At 38.1% G+C, this 18,112-nt stretch overlaps 1 protein-coding gene across 2 annotated transcripts in view; it reads left to right on the forward strand.

Moving 5' to 3' along the window:
* The window catches only part of ADAMTS19 (ADAM metallopeptidase with thrombospondin type 1 motif 19), a 114,378-nt gene that overhangs the window by 12,584 nt on the left and 83,682 nt on the right, over positions 1-18,112 (forward strand). For both annotated transcript variants that reach the window (XM_072141766.1, XM_072141775.1), the window contains exons 3-6: positions 4,193-4,358; positions 9,620-9,792; positions 11,244-11,327; positions 13,653-13,810. In XM_072141766.1, coding sequence (XP_071997867.1) covers positions 4,193-4,358; positions 9,620-9,792; positions 11,244-11,327; positions 13,653-13,810 — 581 coding nt within the window. The remainder of the gene's footprint in view (positions 1-4,192; positions 4,359-9,619; positions 9,793-11,243; positions 11,328-13,652; positions 13,811-18,112) is intronic.

Here is an 18,112-nt window from a genome sequence, read left to right on the forward strand (position 1 = left end):
TAATTTAGATCAACTAAAATACCATATTTTTTCGTGACTACTAAAATTTTTAGGATTATTTTACATTAATTCAATTAATTTTTGGAATTTTGGGATGTAGAGGAACCTAATGTGTTTTTGATTTGTTTCAGGCTTCTTGTTATTCTGCAGGAGGAAATAAGCAGGTTCATTTATAGTTTGTTTAATGATCATGTACAATTGATGAATTAACTCAGGGGCATAACTGCAGCGGTAGCAGCCATAGCAGCCGCTATGGGGCCCGCAGTGTCAGGGGGCCCAGTCATCTGACCTGACACAATAAAGAATGGATGATGTGCACCATTATATCTATATTGTATTACACATGTCCAGCACAATATGTATATAACATATACTGTGATGTATATATATGCAATATCTATGATGTGTATAAGGTGTCTGTATACACTGTATGTGAGTATGTTGCATATGGCACTGTATGTGTGTATATGCTGTTTGTGCACATGAGTGTATTTATATGTGATTGTAACTCGCTTGCGTGAGTATAGTAATATGTATATTTTTTAAGTGGGAAGGGGGGCCCCATGCAGTAGCCTGCTAGGGGGCCCTGTCTCTCCTAGTTATGCCACTGAATTCACTTAAAGTTCTGAACTTTCTTTAGTAAATATTCAAGGGGTAGCTATATCAGGGATAGAAAGACAACCCTCTATAGCTGATAGAACTGAGATACTTAATCAACTTCCTGCATACCTGATGACGGTGACATTTGTGTTAAAAATGGTCCATGAATGGTAGAAAATTTGGTGAATCCAGCCTCACATTTACCTTGATGTTCCTTTCTTAAATTTCAAGCAGTGAAGTTCTGTAATCGGAGAAAGAGTAACTGCCCCCCTACTAGATTTATAGAAAGGAACTCTGATTCTGACACCATAGTCAATGTTATTCAATAGTGTTGTAAGAGTGCTACATATTCAATACTTCCTGCTAGTAAATAGAGTCACTAAGCCTTGGAGCCCCCTCCAGATGTGGCCTGTACACTCCATATGAAGATATTCATGTGTTTTTTCTCGTGACTCCAAACATCTTAAAGTGATCAGGATATGATGAGAAATTTCCATAAAAGTGTACCACCATAATCTTTTTGTTATGCCAACTTAATTCTTCTTGATAATACGTTACAAGCTGCGGCGGGGACACATAATATTTCTTATGATATACAGTATATGAAATATACTTTGTACCCTTAGTTCCCGAACAGCTGGCGTAACATACTGTTTACAGATTACGTTTACTGGCATATCTCTATACAGGCAGTCCCCGGGTTACATACAAGATAGGGTCTGTAGGTTTGTTCTTAAGTTGAATTTGTATGCAAGTCGAAACTTTATATTTTATCATTGTAATCCCAGCCAGAACATTTTTTGGTCTCTTTGACAATTGGATTTTAAAAATGTTGGGTTGTCATAAGAACCAGGATTATCAATAAAGCTTCATTACAGACACCTCTGATAACTGTTATAGCTGTTTATTGTAGTCTAGGACTAAAGTACAATAAATTACCAATATCCAGTGGTCCGTTTGTAACTAGGGGTCGTATGTAAGTCGAGTGTTCTTAAGTAGGGGACCGCCTGTATATATATAAAATGTATATACTGTAAATGTATAAAGTAATTACTTTATACAGATAAATGAATGTCCACCTTGTGTAAGACGCCCCATTAGGAACCTCCATCATAGGTTCTATCAAAAGGGCTGCATCAAAATAAAGCACCATTCAATTCCCCCCCCGCAAAATTGTGGACACTATAATGGAAACCTGACACACCTCATTTTATAGTCATTGGGTCTGTTGAGCACTGTTGGTGTCTGTTACATGAAAGATCTGCCATTATTTTTGTTGTTCTTCTCTTATCACAGTACAGAACAATGGAAATAGCAACCTAGGTGTGTACAAACACAAAATAATGCATTTGGTCATTGAATGCACACGTTGAATAATACATGCAGTGATATTGATAGCTCCCCAGTTCTTGCCAGCGTAGCCTGCTTGGGAATACTTACTGGTGACATCATGGAAAGAGGAAGGTCACATACTATTGTGGTCAATTTTTTTTGTGAATAAGATATACATTAAATTATATATACACTCAAAATTATTTTAAAAAATGCTACAATTTTAGAATGAAATTGATGAAAAAGTGAAAGTGTAACTAAACCTTTGAAGCAATTTATTTGTATTACAGAAATAAATAATGCGGGAGATAATATTAAGTAAAACAGATTTTTTTTTCCTGCTCCTTCTTTCTCTTGAAGTGAGCTGGTCCATACAGATCAGAAGAGAAGGACAGGAGGCTAAATAAATATCCATACCTAGAGAATATTTCCCTTTGTGATTCATCTCAAGGAGATTGAGTGACTGCAATGAGTTAGATAATTGGATGCATTATTTACATAGTTAAATATTTACACGGTTGAAAAAAGACACGTCCATCAAGTTCAACCAAGGAAGGAAAGAAATCAGATAAGGAATGGAATTAAGTGTGACATTTCTATAATATCACCTAACTTGTTATTCAGCTGTAGACCATTTTTGAAGCTCTCTGCTGTCCCCACTGTGACCAGCGCCTGAGGCAGGCTATTCCACAGATTTACAGTTATCAGAGTAGAAAAGAACCGTTGCCTCTGGTGATTTAACCTCTTTTATCCAGACAGTGCCCCCTTGTCTTTTGTTTTGATTTAACCTGGAACAACTTTAACCCTGGGAACCCATATTTTTTGTAAGGACCATTCATATATTTATATTAATTAATCATGTCCCCTCTTCATCTCTTTTAGAGATTAAATAAATCTAGTTGTTTTAATCTTTCTTCATAAATGAGACCCTCCATACCCCTTACCATTTTTGTGGCTCTTTGTTGTACCCTCTCCAGCTCCAGGGCATCCTTTTTATGGACAGGTTCCCAGAACCAATGCCTTGTGCAGTGGTAATATTATATCATATTATATATTATATCACGAGAGTCCTTGCCACTTTTGATACATGACAAGATCTTGCTGGTTTTAGCGGCAGCTGTTTGACATTGCGTGCTGTTATTTAATTTATGATCTACTAGTACCCCCAGGTCCTTCTCAACAAGGGACTCTCCCAGATTTACTCCCCCAAGGACATATGTTGCATGTGGATTATTGTTCAGGTCACCCTGCAGCCTATGAACATCCTCCATAGACTGTATTACACTACACAGTTTGGTGTCATCTGCAAAAGTGGACCCAGTGCTATTAATTCCTACCTCCATATCATTAATAAATATATTAATTAATAGTGGGCCAAGGACAGAACCCTGGGGTACACCACTTATGTCTGGTGACCATTCCGAGTAGGAATCATTGACCACAACTCTCTGGATACGATCTTTCAGCCAGTTTTCAAATTATTGCAAATGATTCCAAACCAATAGACCTTATTTTACCCATCAGGCGTCTATGAGGGACAGTGTCAAATGTCTTTGCAAAGTCCAAGAACACAATATCCCCAGCAGCTAATCTGTCCAAGCATCTGCTCACCTCTTCATAGTAGCAGATCAGGTTAGTCTGACAACTTCTATTCTTAGTAAACCCATGCTGTCAGTTATTATACTATTTGATGTCACATACTCCTGTATGTAGTCTTTTAGTAACTCCTTTATCTCTTATTTACACAAACTGGTTAAATAAGGAAGACAAAGAAGGTCACAGGGACATATTTCTTCAATAAAATATATTGCAAAGTTTACTATTATCATCGGCACTATTGATTTATAGAATTGCATTAAAAGTTTAGATACCCTTGAAATATTATGAGTAATGTAGTTGATTTAACATTGACTTCGTTTTAATTTTATTTTTATAAATTTTTGGAAATAATAAATCTGATCTCATGTCATTAACAATCTTTACCCTTTATCCACAAGATGTAGTGTAAATGTTGGCCATAAGGCACAGGCTGTATATTGATCTATTCTTTTACTGTTGTAAAAATAATAAAAACTGTTTAAAAAATATATCTGATCAGACAGTGGCGAACCCTGGTGATCTTAAGAAAGGGGAAATGCAAGTGCTCTGACCTTCCTCACACAGAATGGGGTTCCTGGGTGTCATGTCATATGTAGACTATATTTTAGTATATGCAGGTGAGCTTTCTAATATTTTAGAATATTATTATTTGTCTCTCCAGATGGGTTTCATACAAATGAATGAAGATTTCATCTACATTGAACCTGTAAATGGGACACTTGTAGCAGTTGGCAATGCTCATAGAGTTTATAGAAGGAAAAGAAATACAGAAGAAAAACCTCAAGGAAATAGAACTAATAGCCATCATTCATACTGTGGAGTTACAGGTATTTATTTTATTTATTCCTTCTTGTATTTATTAAAGGTCAATACAAAAATCTTTCCCATGATCTTTTTCAGTAAGATCTGCAACTATTGTCTTTTAGCATGATCTACATATAGAGGAAAAGAGGTTTCTTTATCAACAATGGAGGGGTTTATTCAGTGAGACAATACAAATCTTTGTATGATAAATATTATAAGAGATAAATATGGTGCCTTAATAACTTTCTTGAGTGTAAAATGGTTTGAGTTATAGTTACTATTATTTATGGTCATTTATTTACAGAAATGCCAGAATATATAGCACATGGCATTGTTTGGCTCAACAGTATAGTAGCATATATGAAATTGTAAAAATTACTAATTCTAGTGAAATATTTTAGAATGGAATAAATCTTTCCTTGCAGCAGTTGTGAGTTATGGGGTATTTATCATGTACTAGGCATTACAGAACTCAATGGTAACTCTGGCCCACAGGTAGCGACAGGGTATAAAAAGAGGACTCAATAATTCTATGCCAGAAACTGCCTTAAAGGGAACCTGTCATCAGGAGCCTATTTTCTGGTTCCCCCATGTCCCCATAGAGAAAAGTTTACACATTGCCAAAGAGTTATTATGGTAAAACTGGCTTTTTTGGAAAAAAACATAAGTTAGATCAAAATCTACCTTTCTGTATGCAGAGCTCTGTCCCTAGTCCCATGGGAGTGGCCAGTGAGGAGTGGGGCAGACATGTATAATGTCCCGAGGGGTGGAGACGATGGGGGAGGAGAGGGACATGGGAGGTTTTTTTTATTTGAAATCAATGCATGACAGATCAATTTCCCAAGGGTAAGGGGGGGGGGACCACTCCTCACTGGCCACCTCCATGGGAGCAGGGACACAGCTCTGCATACAGAAAGGTAAACTTAGATCTAACTTTTCTTTTTATCAGAAAAAGACAGTTTTACTATAAAAACTTTTTGGCAATGTATGCACAATTTTCTATAGGGACATGGAGGAGCCAGAAAAAGGGCCCCTGATGACAGGTTCCCTTTAAGTAGAATTGCATTATAACTAGAACACCGTCAGGTGGCGTTACCACCCCTCACCGGGCCACTCTGCAGCCTAGAATAAACCACTACAAGCATAAGGGAGAAATTTGTTGCAATTCCGGACCACGCACCAGTTTCTGTGACTTCATCAATGCATGGCATTGGATAGAGCAAAGAATCAGAGCTGGAGTCAAGCAGTAACAAATATTCATATGAGTTCATTAGATTAGGTACAAAAACTATTATAAGATAAAAATGTTAGATAACCCCCACACAGATGATGATAATGATGATAATGAAACTTTACTGTCAGTCTTTGGTAATGTACATACCTCTATTAATGAGTTAACATCTCACCTCTAAAATCCTAGATTACTTTGTATGTTTCATGGAAATTTGTTTCTGTGGTTTTAAAGTCCATACAATATGTAGAATTATTTAATTGGAGCGATTTTTTTACGCACCTTGGATACAATAATGTGTACCTTCGTCTTAAAAGTAAGTTGTTGCAGTATTTATTTTCTTGTGCCAAGTTTCGTGAAACCCTAAAGTACAATAATAAAGGCATAACAATATGACATTTAAAATCTTATTTGTGTTGGAACTAAATACAAGTGAAGTAGAAATATCCTTAGAGTTCCTAATGGCCATTTCTATCATTAGGAGCAGCAAACTGGAAGGCTAATGTTTTTTTTTTATTAACAACTTTATTATTCAAAGCAAAAGGTGAAAGGAAGAAAATTAATTATCCTAAGTATACATTCAAGATTTGCTTTGCTGAGATAAATTTTTTCGTAAGATAAGATTTGGGTCTGAATTTATTAGATCCAAAATGATGTTGCTTTAATCATCCTAGAAATTGGAATATAAGTAGTACCCCAGTGCTGGGTCAGGGTTGCAGTGTTGTCACAGTGTAAATCTTCATACCTCCCAATAGTCCGGGATCTAGCATTACAGTCATGATTTTCGGGCTCCGTCCTATTGTCCCGCCATGTGGGAGGTATATTCCAGGACATCAACTCTGCTGGCATCCTCTAAACGCCAACAGTGTTAAAGGACACCTGTCACCAGGTCTCTGCCACTAGTCCTGTCACCTCTACCTGTTGGAGCAGCTCACAAGGATCCCATCCCAGCCTTTATCTAGTTATTTCATACATTATTCATTGTAAAATCATCTATTTTTATCATGTAAATGAGGCTGGTCACATGGTCAGAGGCAGTGATGTCACCCCTGTTATCCCTCCCCTCTCCTCCCCCTGCTCATGTCTGTGTGTAATGTATAGTAAAGCATGGCTAGTATGTGTGCTGCACCTGCTGACATGCTGCATCCTCCTAATATACAGGTGAGAGACACAGACATCAGCTACACATGAATCTGACATGTTCTGCTGTAACATGGCTGCCTGGAGCTGCTGTATCTCTCCTAAACACACACACACATGCACACACAGGCTGCAGGGGCCGTGGCCACCAGCACCAGGAAGCACATCATTATACAGCCTCACACCATTATACAGGCTGTCAGTCATGCAATGGGGGTGTGGTTGTGCCTCCCACTCATGAATAAGGTGGACAGCTTGAATATGCTAATGCTTCATTGGACATTTCACAGGTCATTTGCATACAGCTTTAGGACCTCATTGCTTAGGTTTACAGGCATGTAGAGGGACAATGATGGGATAGAGGCAATGCTCTCTAATGGCAGTTTATGAAAATATATTTAGTTTAGGGGGGTTATTTTGCCTGACGGGTTCTCTTTAATTACAGAGAGTCAGCTGTACTCTGCTGCTGTGTGTTGCAGAGCCGGAAGGTGATGACATCATGTGATGATTCAATGTGATGATGTCATCCATGCCCTCCAGCTTCACTGCTACATACAGCAGGAGATAGGAGCTGCTAAGGTGGAATGGGGAAGGGTGAGTATCTGTTTATTAGAGGAATGGTAAGCTACTTGAGGGTGATCTGCTGTGGGAGTTGGGATCTGTTGGGAGGTGCACAATCAGCTGTTGAGAGAGCACAATAAGTGGAGAGCTGCTGAGGGGATAAGAGGTGGAGCTGGGGGTGTACAATAAGAGGGGGAGCTAAGACCACAATATAAGAGGGGGATGTAGGGCACTAAGGGAGAAATTATATTGTGTGTGGGTGGGAAATTATACTGTGTGTGGGTGGAGTTAGAAGCAGAGAAAAAGATGTGGCTTAGTGCAAAAAAAAATCATACTTTGCTATTACCGTTGGGAGGTATGCACAGATGATTTATATGGTAATGCTGATATATTTAATGTGTATCAGCAACATGTGCCAGCAAGGGTTAGACACCTTACCCCACAGTGCACCTAACACCACGGGTCCTGACAACAAGATCCTCATTGGAGTGAGGCTTGAGAAGTCCAGAGAACTGATTGACATCATCGCTTTGATCACCAATGTAAGGGTATGGATGCAATGTGGATGTTCACCTCTAGAAAACAGTGGTGGGGCTTTGCAGAGGTGAAATTAAGTGGTAGATTTTCTTTCAGTTGTTTGAGGGTTGCTGACCCATTCCACCATTTTTGGGGGGTCTATACATTATTTTGAACCTAGCCATAGGTTTCTTGTTTTCACAGATAAAATGTTATGTTGTTATTAGGGCAGCTATTGGTCTAGCAGATTTTCACTGTTTTAAATGTTTATAGTTAGTTCATATACAAAGGGCAAAACCATCATTTTCACCTATGCTATCCAACTGCCTTGAGATCATGGGTTTGCAGAATTAATGCAGAAGAATTGTGTCTGGCTATGATTGCAGTAGTTTCAGTAGTTTTATTCAAAATGTATAGAAAATGAGATTTCATCAAATGTTCTAACATTGGTATGTTGTTAAACTGTTTTAATTTGGATTTGTGAGAGTAAATCTGAATTAGGAGTTCACACTTCTAAAGTCGTGAATAGGGGGTTAGACAAAGACAACAATACAGGAAATACATTTATTGTAGCTGCAGTTCTGATTATCTCGGCCAGGGGTGCCATAACCAGTGCAAATATGATGGGTGATAAAGGGTATCCTTGGAGGGTGCCATTGCTTATGTCCAATTGTTAGGACAGGAAGCGCCAGACTGTAACATTATATATGTTATTTGTTTTGGTAGTAGGAAAAAAAGTCAATAAAAAGTCTCAAAACAAAGGACTTTTATCATAAAATCTTTTATAATCTGCTCTTAAATCCATTTATAAAATTACAACCTTCCCCTTAAAATATAACCTGTCATCTGTATACAATATGATTCTTTACTAGAACTTACACTTGAAAAAACTAATTTTAAATGAAGTATATTGTTTAGATTTATATGTACAGCATTTTTAACAGAATGGGGGTCATTTACTAAGGGCCCGATTCGCGTTTTCCCGACGTGTTACCCGAATATTTCCGATTTGCGCCGATTTTCCCTTGAATTGCCCCGGGATTTTGGCGCACACGATCGGATTGTGGCGCATCGGCGCTGGCATGCACGCGATGGAAATCGGGGGGCGTGGCCGAACTAAAACCCGACGGATTCGGAAAAAACGCCGCATTTAAGACAAAAAATGTGTAGCGAAAATTACACTTACCTTCACCTGGTATAGGCCGGTGAATTTCAGGGCATTCCAGCGCGCCTCCGGGGAACTTCAGCGCAGCAGCACCACCTGGTGGACGGCGGAGGAACTGCCTTAGTGAATCCCGGCCGGACCCGAATCCACCGCAGAGAACGCGCCGCTGGATCGCGAACGGACCGGGTAAGTAAATCTGCCCCAATGTGCTTAATTACTGGAAAGTAAAATTATCATTACTATAATAATAAATAAAAATAAATAATTTTTACAACAATAAGTATTTATTGTTACATATTGTTACTGCAAGGTTCTTCCAAGTTCCATCTAAAGCTAGAAAATGTAATTCTCATTTACAGAAAGATTTCCTGTTTCATACCCATGATTGGCTGCTACTTGATCAAAATGCCCATGTGATTAACTCGCCTGCTTGCATAATTTAGGATTTGATCAGTTGGAAGAGATCGTAGCTTGATCCTCTTTGCCATCATTTCTTCTGAAACCGGGCACCTTATGCAGTTATTATTCTGAACCAAATAGCTTTGTGTTATTTTTATGTCTAGTCACTTCTTACATATTACTTTACAGATTTCCACCATTTTCTTTTTTTCAATTACTATTGAATTAGTAACTATAAAATCTAAAAGGACTTTTACATCTTCTTTTCCCAGATAAAAGAAGAACAAAAAACTTTAAAGGGACTGAAACAGGAAGAGGAAAACGATACTCATACAAACAAAGCCAAGAATACAACATAGAAACTGTGGTGGTTGCCGACCCTGCCATGGTATCCTACCATGGGTCAGAAGCAACACGAAAATTTATCCTCACTATCCTCAACATGGTAACTGATTTAATACTAATTTCATAGTTTATTATTGCTTTCAAAAGTTTCTAAAAGCCTCACTGTGTCAGTGTTTTATATGTTTGTATTAAAGGGAACTTGTCACCAAGTACAAAATGTTTTATTGGATTTTTTTTTTTTTTTAAATTCCAAACACCCGTCTAAAAGTTATGACCCCAAGTAATGTACATGTAAATTTGTTCATACTAGCCATCTGTAAGGGGGATGTTTCCATGTGCTAATAATAATTACATTTACTAAAATCAATTTTTTTTGCAATTATTTCCTTGTACAAAAATCCTTTAATCTTTAATCTCAAACTTCCTAATTTTAGCCAGTTGATCAGTTCTTTTTACATTTCATTAGACTGCTCCCTGGAATCTCTCTCATCTCATTACTAGTTTTAGTGATTCCACCTATATTTTCACTGTTCTTCCTTCCTTCCTTTCTCAGCCTCATGGCCTTATATTTAGAATTACCTAAGAATTACCACTTACCTCTCTGCTTTCCTGCTGCCATCCTGGCTGCCCAGTACACGCTTCCCCGCTCCCTAGCACACCACTAATTGGCGCTGGCCACTTCCTGGGATTACATAAAAGCCGGCTTCTCCCAGCATTCCCTAACGGATCTTTGCCCTATTTGCCATCGAGAAAGCTTCCTGTGCAGGTTACCTGTGTTCTGACCTCCAGTTATGACCCCTGACCTGTCCTCGACTTCGCTCCTTCGCTGCCAGCCCTGACCACCTGCTCCGTCCCCGACCTTGAATCATTGCCACCTGCCTTGACCACCTGCATGTCCCCGACTACGAGATTGCCTGCAGATTCTGTACCTCGACCTTGGCTGCCACCGCAGATAAGTCGCGCCTGTGGAACGACCTGGGGGTACCACTCCGCAGCAAGACCAACCTGCTTTGCCTCCTTTCAAAGCTGCAGCCTTTCTCTGTACTTTGCAATCTGTTTTCTGCATAAATAGACAACTAATCTCTGTAGAGTCAATGCTGCATGTCCATGTGACATCATTCTTTTCACTTCTCATACAGTCCCTCTGCTGTAGCCCTTTCATCTACTTCCTGGAAGCCACATACTGTCTGAGCCATGAAGACGGAGGGCTATGTAATAATCTGAAGGGAAGGAGATTATTACATAGCCCTCCACTTCCACTTCAGCAGAGTTTAGAAATGGAAGGCTCTGTACAGGCTCTGCACCATGGCAGTAAAGGCACTTGGGCAACTTAAGTAGAGCGGTGGTAAACCCTTATAATTTCTCATCCTACACACACTTTCAAGTTGACATGGCTCAGACACAGCAGCGTGCATGTAGTTTATGAAAAACCTGTCATCCCCCCCCCCTACTCCTTTTCCTGTTTACTCCAACCACATCCATAGAAACTCAACAAATGTATGGACCTCAAAGTAATAACTTATTTGTAATCAACAATATTTCATCTTCCAGGTCTATAATCTTTTTCAGCACAAAAGTCTTGGAGTACAAATGAATCTGCGTGTTACAAAATTGATTCTTCTTCATGAAACACCAGTAAGTGATTAAGTTAAATATTTTAAGTGAATTTAACCCCTTAAGGACCAGGCCCTTTTTCGTTTTTGCGTTTTTATTTTTCACTCCCCACCTTCAAAAATCTATAACTTTTTTATTTTTCCATGTACAGAGCTGTGTGATGGCTTATTTTCTGCGTAACAAATTGCACTTCGTAGTGATGGTATTAAATATTCCATGCCGTGTACTGGGAAGCGGGAAAAAAATTCTAAATGCAGTGAAAATGATGAAAAAACACACTTGCGCCATTTCTTGTGGGCTTGGTTTTTACAGCTTTCACTGTGCACCCTAAATGACATGTCTATTTCATTCATTGGGTCAATACGATCACGGGGATACCAAATTTGTATAGGTTTTATAATGTTTTCATACATTTACAAAAATTAAAACCTCCTGTACAGAAAAAAAATTCTTCATTTTGCCGTGTTCTTGCGCTAATAACTTTTTCATACTTTGGTGTATGGAGCTGTGGGTGGTGTCATTTTTTGCGACTTCTGATGACGTTTTCAATGCTTCTATTTTAAGGACTGTTCGACATTTTGATCACTTTTTATAGAATTTTTTCTATTTTTCAAAATGGCAAAAAAATGCCATTTGCGACTTCGGGCGCTATTTTCCGCTACGGGGTTTAACGCAGTGAAAAACGGTTATTATATTTTGATAGATCGGGCATTTTCGGACGCGGCGATACCTGATGTGTTTATGATTTTTACTGTCTATTTATATTTATATCAGTTCTAGGGAAAGGGGGGTGATTTGAATTTTTATGTTTTTTTAATATAATTTTTTTTTTTTTACTTTTTTTTTATTTATTTTTTTTACTATTTTACAGACTCCCTAGGGTACTTTAACCCTAGGTTGTCTGATTGATCCTACCATATACTGCCATACTACAGTATGGCAGTATATGGGGATTTTGCATACCATCTATTATAATGTGCAGATCGCACATTATAATAGATAGCCTCGATCATGACAGCCTGGGATCTTTGTGTGATCCCAGGCTGTCATGGCAACGGATCGCCGCTCCCCGGTGACGTCACGGGGAGTGACGATCGGAGCCAAGATGGCGGCGCCCACGCGCCGCCGGCTCTTTAATGCCGCCGGCAGCTTTGCCGGCGGCAATCAAAGGGTTAACACCCGCGATCGGTGCAAGCACCGATCGCGGGTGTTAGCGACGGGCGTTTGCTTCATTATGAAGCAAATGCCCGGTGAGTATGAAGAGGGCTCAGCCTGTGAGCCCTCTTCATACTCCCCCATGCGCAGTAAGACGTAAGGGTACGTCTTATTGCGCTATGGGGTTAATAGACAGTGGTGGAGTTTTATCAACACGTTGTCTGGTTTCTTATACTATTTTTGGAGATTGTTTCTCTTAGCTAAGACAACAAAGTCTCAAAAGTTAAAACAAGAAATCACACAAGGAGTTAGTAAACTACATTCAATGGCCCACATTTATTAAAGCCCCTACACCAGTTTTTTGTCTGAGTCTGCATATTCTTTTTAGTGCAAACTGCGTGCACAGGTATTTATAAAGTTTCTGTGACACATTTGCCACTATACTCAACGCATTAACGTCAAAACGCGTTAACCGGATTGTTTCCTCGTGTCTCAAGATGCTTTTTATACAATAAAGGATATGCTTTTTTGACAAAGATCACCCATCACCCGTGTTGTGCCAATTCTAATTTATGATTCTGGTGCACCCTCCACACTTCACAGGCAAACTGCAAATAGTGCAGTTTGCACAGTTTTTGATAAATGTGGGCCAATGTGCCCGATTTATCAAAAGTAGTGCATGCTACTGGATACTGGAGCACGGTCTTCATTAATATGGTGCACTCTGCAATCGGTGCCAGTTAAAGTACCTGCACCAGTTTTCTGTCTGACTCTGCAATAGAAAGAAAGTGCAAACTGCTTGCACATGTATTTATAAAGTGTCTGCGCCAGTTTTGTGTGTGCCAAAAGGTGTGTGTTAGTGCTTAGTCGAGCCACAATTCTGCAACATGAACTAAGTGCACAGAAAAAAAAAATGTGCACACTTCCAGAGCACTGCAAGTTGCAGTTGATTTATGAAGAACGTGCACCACAATTCATGAATCTGGCGCCCACTCCACACTATGCAGGCAAACTGCATATAGCACAGACTGCACTGTTTTTGATAAATGTGGGCCTGTACCTGCACTGCTTGAACAGAGGGCTCTGTTGGTCCCACCAAGTTTTAAAAAAGGTGCAGCAAACCCTAGAACTCAAATGATATCAATATACAAAAATAGTATGAAAAATTATTTCTTATACCTTTGTTTATAGGCTGATATGTATATAGGACATCATGGAGAGAAAATGCTGGAAAGTTTTTGTAAATGGCAGCTTGAGGAATTTGGAAAGAAGAATGATGTCCACATGGAGATGTCTACAAGCTGGAGTGACGAATACTCGGCAGTAGATGCTGCAGTTCTAATAACCAGGTAAAGCCTATTCATTTTTTTGTGTATCCTCAGTTTTTCTAGGAAAATATATCTAAAAGCCATCAACATTTAATGAAATCAATGCTAAGCTACTAAAAATAGATATAATATTGATCTAGTATCTCACCTAACTACAAATTGTGGCACACAGTATAATTCATTTACCTGAGCAAAAACTCTCAGCTTCATAACTTTCATAAATGCAACAAAAAAGCAAAGACGTAAATGACTAAAAACACTCCAAAAACAAACATCAATAAATTAAAAAATACATCTCATAAATCTAACATTGAAAAGCAGATTATGTAAATATATTGCACCAGTTATTTCCAAAAAAGGCAAAACCATATGGCAATCTAGACCAGTCTAGAAATCGAAGAAAAAGCTGTGACCATTTATATACAGCTGTAAAACCTTCAACATTATGTCAAACATGTCAACATACTCAGCTGTAAGGTAATAAAATGAAGGAATAAAAGGCTCCATTTATGTGTAAACTGCACTGTCTGCATTATACCTATGAATACTGCAAAGTACCAAGGATATTAATATTTAGAAAAATGAAAAAAGCTAATACATTGTCCGTCACGTGTCACTGAGGTTGGTTGTAGTGTGAAATCTGTAGTAAGGGAAAGAATAGAGACAATCTCTAATGCTATCAATTATGATATTTCCCAGAAACTTTTCCATTCATTACATATATATTATGTTGTAAAGTGATAACACAGATGTAGCAATTGATTGTCTTTCCAGTACTTTGATGTGAACTATCACAGGAAAATGATGTGGTTCAGATGGTAACATATTAAAGAAAATCTATCATCAAAAGCAAGCATGATAAGGCAGGGAGATGTACTCATAGATCCAGGCACCGTGAATGTGGTGATTTTTTGTATAGCTGTTATCCATGGCCTCCCGCTTTCTAAAATCAACTTTTCAAATTATGTTAATGAGCCAGAAGGGGGTCTGGAGGGCATTATCAGGGATCCTCTGTGCTCTCAGGTGGGTGTCACTGTATACAGCTCCCAGTAATCACAACATACAGCTCCCACAGCAATCACTATATACAGCTCCCCCACCAATCACTGTATACAGCCCCCTATAATCATTGTATACAGCCCCCAACAATCACTGTATACAGCCCCCTATAATCATTGTATACAGCCCCCAGCAATAAATATATACAGCCCCCCAGCAATAACTTTATACAGCTCCCAGTTTTCAGTATATACATCCCCAGTAATCACTACATACAGTGCCCCCAGCAATAACTATATACAGACCCCCAGTAATCACTACATACAGCCCCCCCAGCATTAACTATATACAGCCCCCCAACATTACCTATATTCAGCCCATCTATAATAACTATATATAGCCTCCCATTAAAACTATCTACTGCCCCTATAATAACTATATACAGTCTTCCTATAACTTTATACAGCCCCCCTATAATAACAATATACAGTCCCCATATAACTATATACAGCCCCCTATAATTACTATACAAAGGCTTGCATTATAACTATATACAGCCCGCTGTAATAACTATATACAGCCTCTCTATAATAACTATACACATCCCCTATAATATATCCAACCCCCTATAATAACTATGTACAGCCTTCAGTAATAGCTATATACACCCCCTATAATAACTATGTACAGCCTCCCTATAATGACTATATATAGCCTCCCTATAATAACTATATACAGCCCCCCTATAATAACTATATACAGTCCCCTGTAATAACTATATACATTCCCCTATAATAAATATATACAGCCCCCTGTAATAACTTTATAAAACCGCCCTATAATAACTATATACAGCCCCCTTTAATAACTATACACAGCCCCCTGTAATAACTATATACAACCCCTATAATAACTATATATAACCCCTTATAATAAGTATATACAACTTCCTGTAATAGCTATATGCAGCCCCCTTTAATACCTATATACAGCCCCCCTTAATAACTATATACAGCCCACTATAATAACTATATACAGCCCCCTATAATAACTATATACAGCATCCCTATAATAACTATATACAACCTCCCTATAATAACTATATACAACCCCCTGTAATAACTACATACAACCCCATATAATTACTATATACAGCCCTCTTTATTAATTATATACAGCCTCCCTTTAAATATATACAGCCTCCCTATAATAACTTACTTATACTCTGTTAGTTTTCTATAAGTAGGTATACTGTTTAATATAATGTATGTGAACCCCTGATCCAATGAATAGCACTATATAATTAATATATAAATATCATAAAATTGTATAACTTTTAGTACATTTATTATTGTACCGCCATTGATAATGTACAGTAGGTAGTAACAGAAATGTTGATACCATTTTGCAAGTATACAGTAGTTTGCCATAGGCAAGAAAGACTTTTGTGCATGCCTGTTTCTGCCTGTGGATGGAAAATGTCCTGTCCATTGACATGATTTACTCAGAATGTCTTCTATGAAGCAGTCTTGGTCTATTAACAGCCTAGGCTTACTTTTTGAATACTTTTCTGGAATGTAGCTATTAAGGTGCAATAAACAGTTTTGCAATAGCTTTGAATACTGTATACTATATGCTACTACTATATAGAGCCCTTCTGTTCATCTCATATCTGGGCTTATATCATTAAGAAAGAAAATTAAGAACATCAATAGCAAAGCACTTGACATCTCCCTGTGACTTCTAGTGCCAGGAGCATGTGTTTGAGCACTTTCGGTTACTCATAAAACCTGGAGTGGATGTCTAAAAGAAGCTTTCTTTACTTTGTAGTGATGCTGCTTCTTCTAAAACAAATGTCTATGTAGAACCTTAGTTCTGAAATAGAGTTTCAATAACATATAATTAGGGATAAGTGGACCTGAACCCAAGAAGTCTGGGTTTAGGTCTGGCGTTTGGACTGTGTAAAGAAAAACACTGTCTAGCGCCAATCATGGGGGTTACCAGTGGGGGTTCAGGCACCTGAACCAAGACTCAAACCAAATTTTTAGTATTGGGTTTGGCAAACCCAAACCTAAAAGGGTCCACTCATCCCTACACATACTTCACTACTGTACGTATTGTATTGGACACAGGTGCTTGTAGATATGAGCAAACTTATTTATTGGTTTGTAGTTTTGATGCAAATCTGGCTTTTTTTAGGTACAGACTGGAATCTGAATCTTTTATAATTTGCTTTGCATGAATCTTGTAAAATAATGCTGTCATGCAGACCAGAGCTTAGGGAAGGGGCTGACAAACAAGGGAAAATGTAAACATTTGTGAAAAAAAAAATGTATGAAACAAGATAGGAGCTTTTTTGTATTTTAGAAGACAAACAGAGGTTATATACCAGTTTTAACGATAATTGGAACAATATTGGTTTTGTTCAAATGGATCCAGACCCAAACCAAATCTTTTGGAAAAATGGAAAAAAAATAAAGTGTGAAAAAGCCCATTGTAAAGAATGGTTCTGTAAGACATCAATGAAAAATCACTGAAGCAAGAAAGATAAAACTAATCTACATGTGTTCATAAGCCAAAATGGGTTAAGTGAAACACCACTGATGTGAAAAAGACACCAATGTGAAACCACAAATGACCTCAGAATTCTGACCAATGAATGTCATCCATTTTGTAGCTGACACCACCCTTTTCAGTAATATTTTATGTCTGCTGCATATTAGCCAGTGGACTCCATGTTCAGATTTGACATCATGAAAAGCCACCATCAGGCCACCATCTCCATAATCTGGTGGCTTCACTTGCTATTTTGCAGATGGACTCCACTTTTAGGACTTGCCAAGTGTAGAATATGGTCAATATTGATATTGCAATTATCTTCTTATTTACTATAGATGGACATACCTGTAGGTATTTTTTTTTGTCTTTCTGTAGAATTTTTTTCTTACGAAACATTATTTCCCTTAGGCAGCTACAAATATAATTGACACCATCCCCAGACAGGAATATCTGCGAAAACAAAACCTTCTTTGACACCTTTCATAAATAATGAATCCTTCTTGTCCCACTTTTTACTTATTGATTTAAAAATCAAGTTTCCTTGGCTTCTCCACAAGATTGGGGGCATATTTAATGCTTTCTGGTATGCAGATCATTTCACGTCATTTTGTCAGTCTGAAGAGAAGTTAATTGTGTAAATGATCTTAACAAAAGCCAATGCATGTGTTGCTTTGTGAATGTTGTGTGGAATGTAAGTAGCCGGTCTGTCACTTCGCTTTGGCATGTGGAATGTTAAGAAAATTAAAGTAGTATTTCATTTTTACT

Source organism: Engystomops pustulosus, chromosome 1, assembly GCF_040894005.1.
Source record: "Engystomops pustulosus chromosome 1, aEngPut4.maternal, whole genome shotgun sequence".
In the NCBI taxonomy this organism is placed as follows: Eukaryota; Metazoa; Chordata; class Amphibia; order Anura; family Leptodactylidae; genus Engystomops; species Engystomops pustulosus.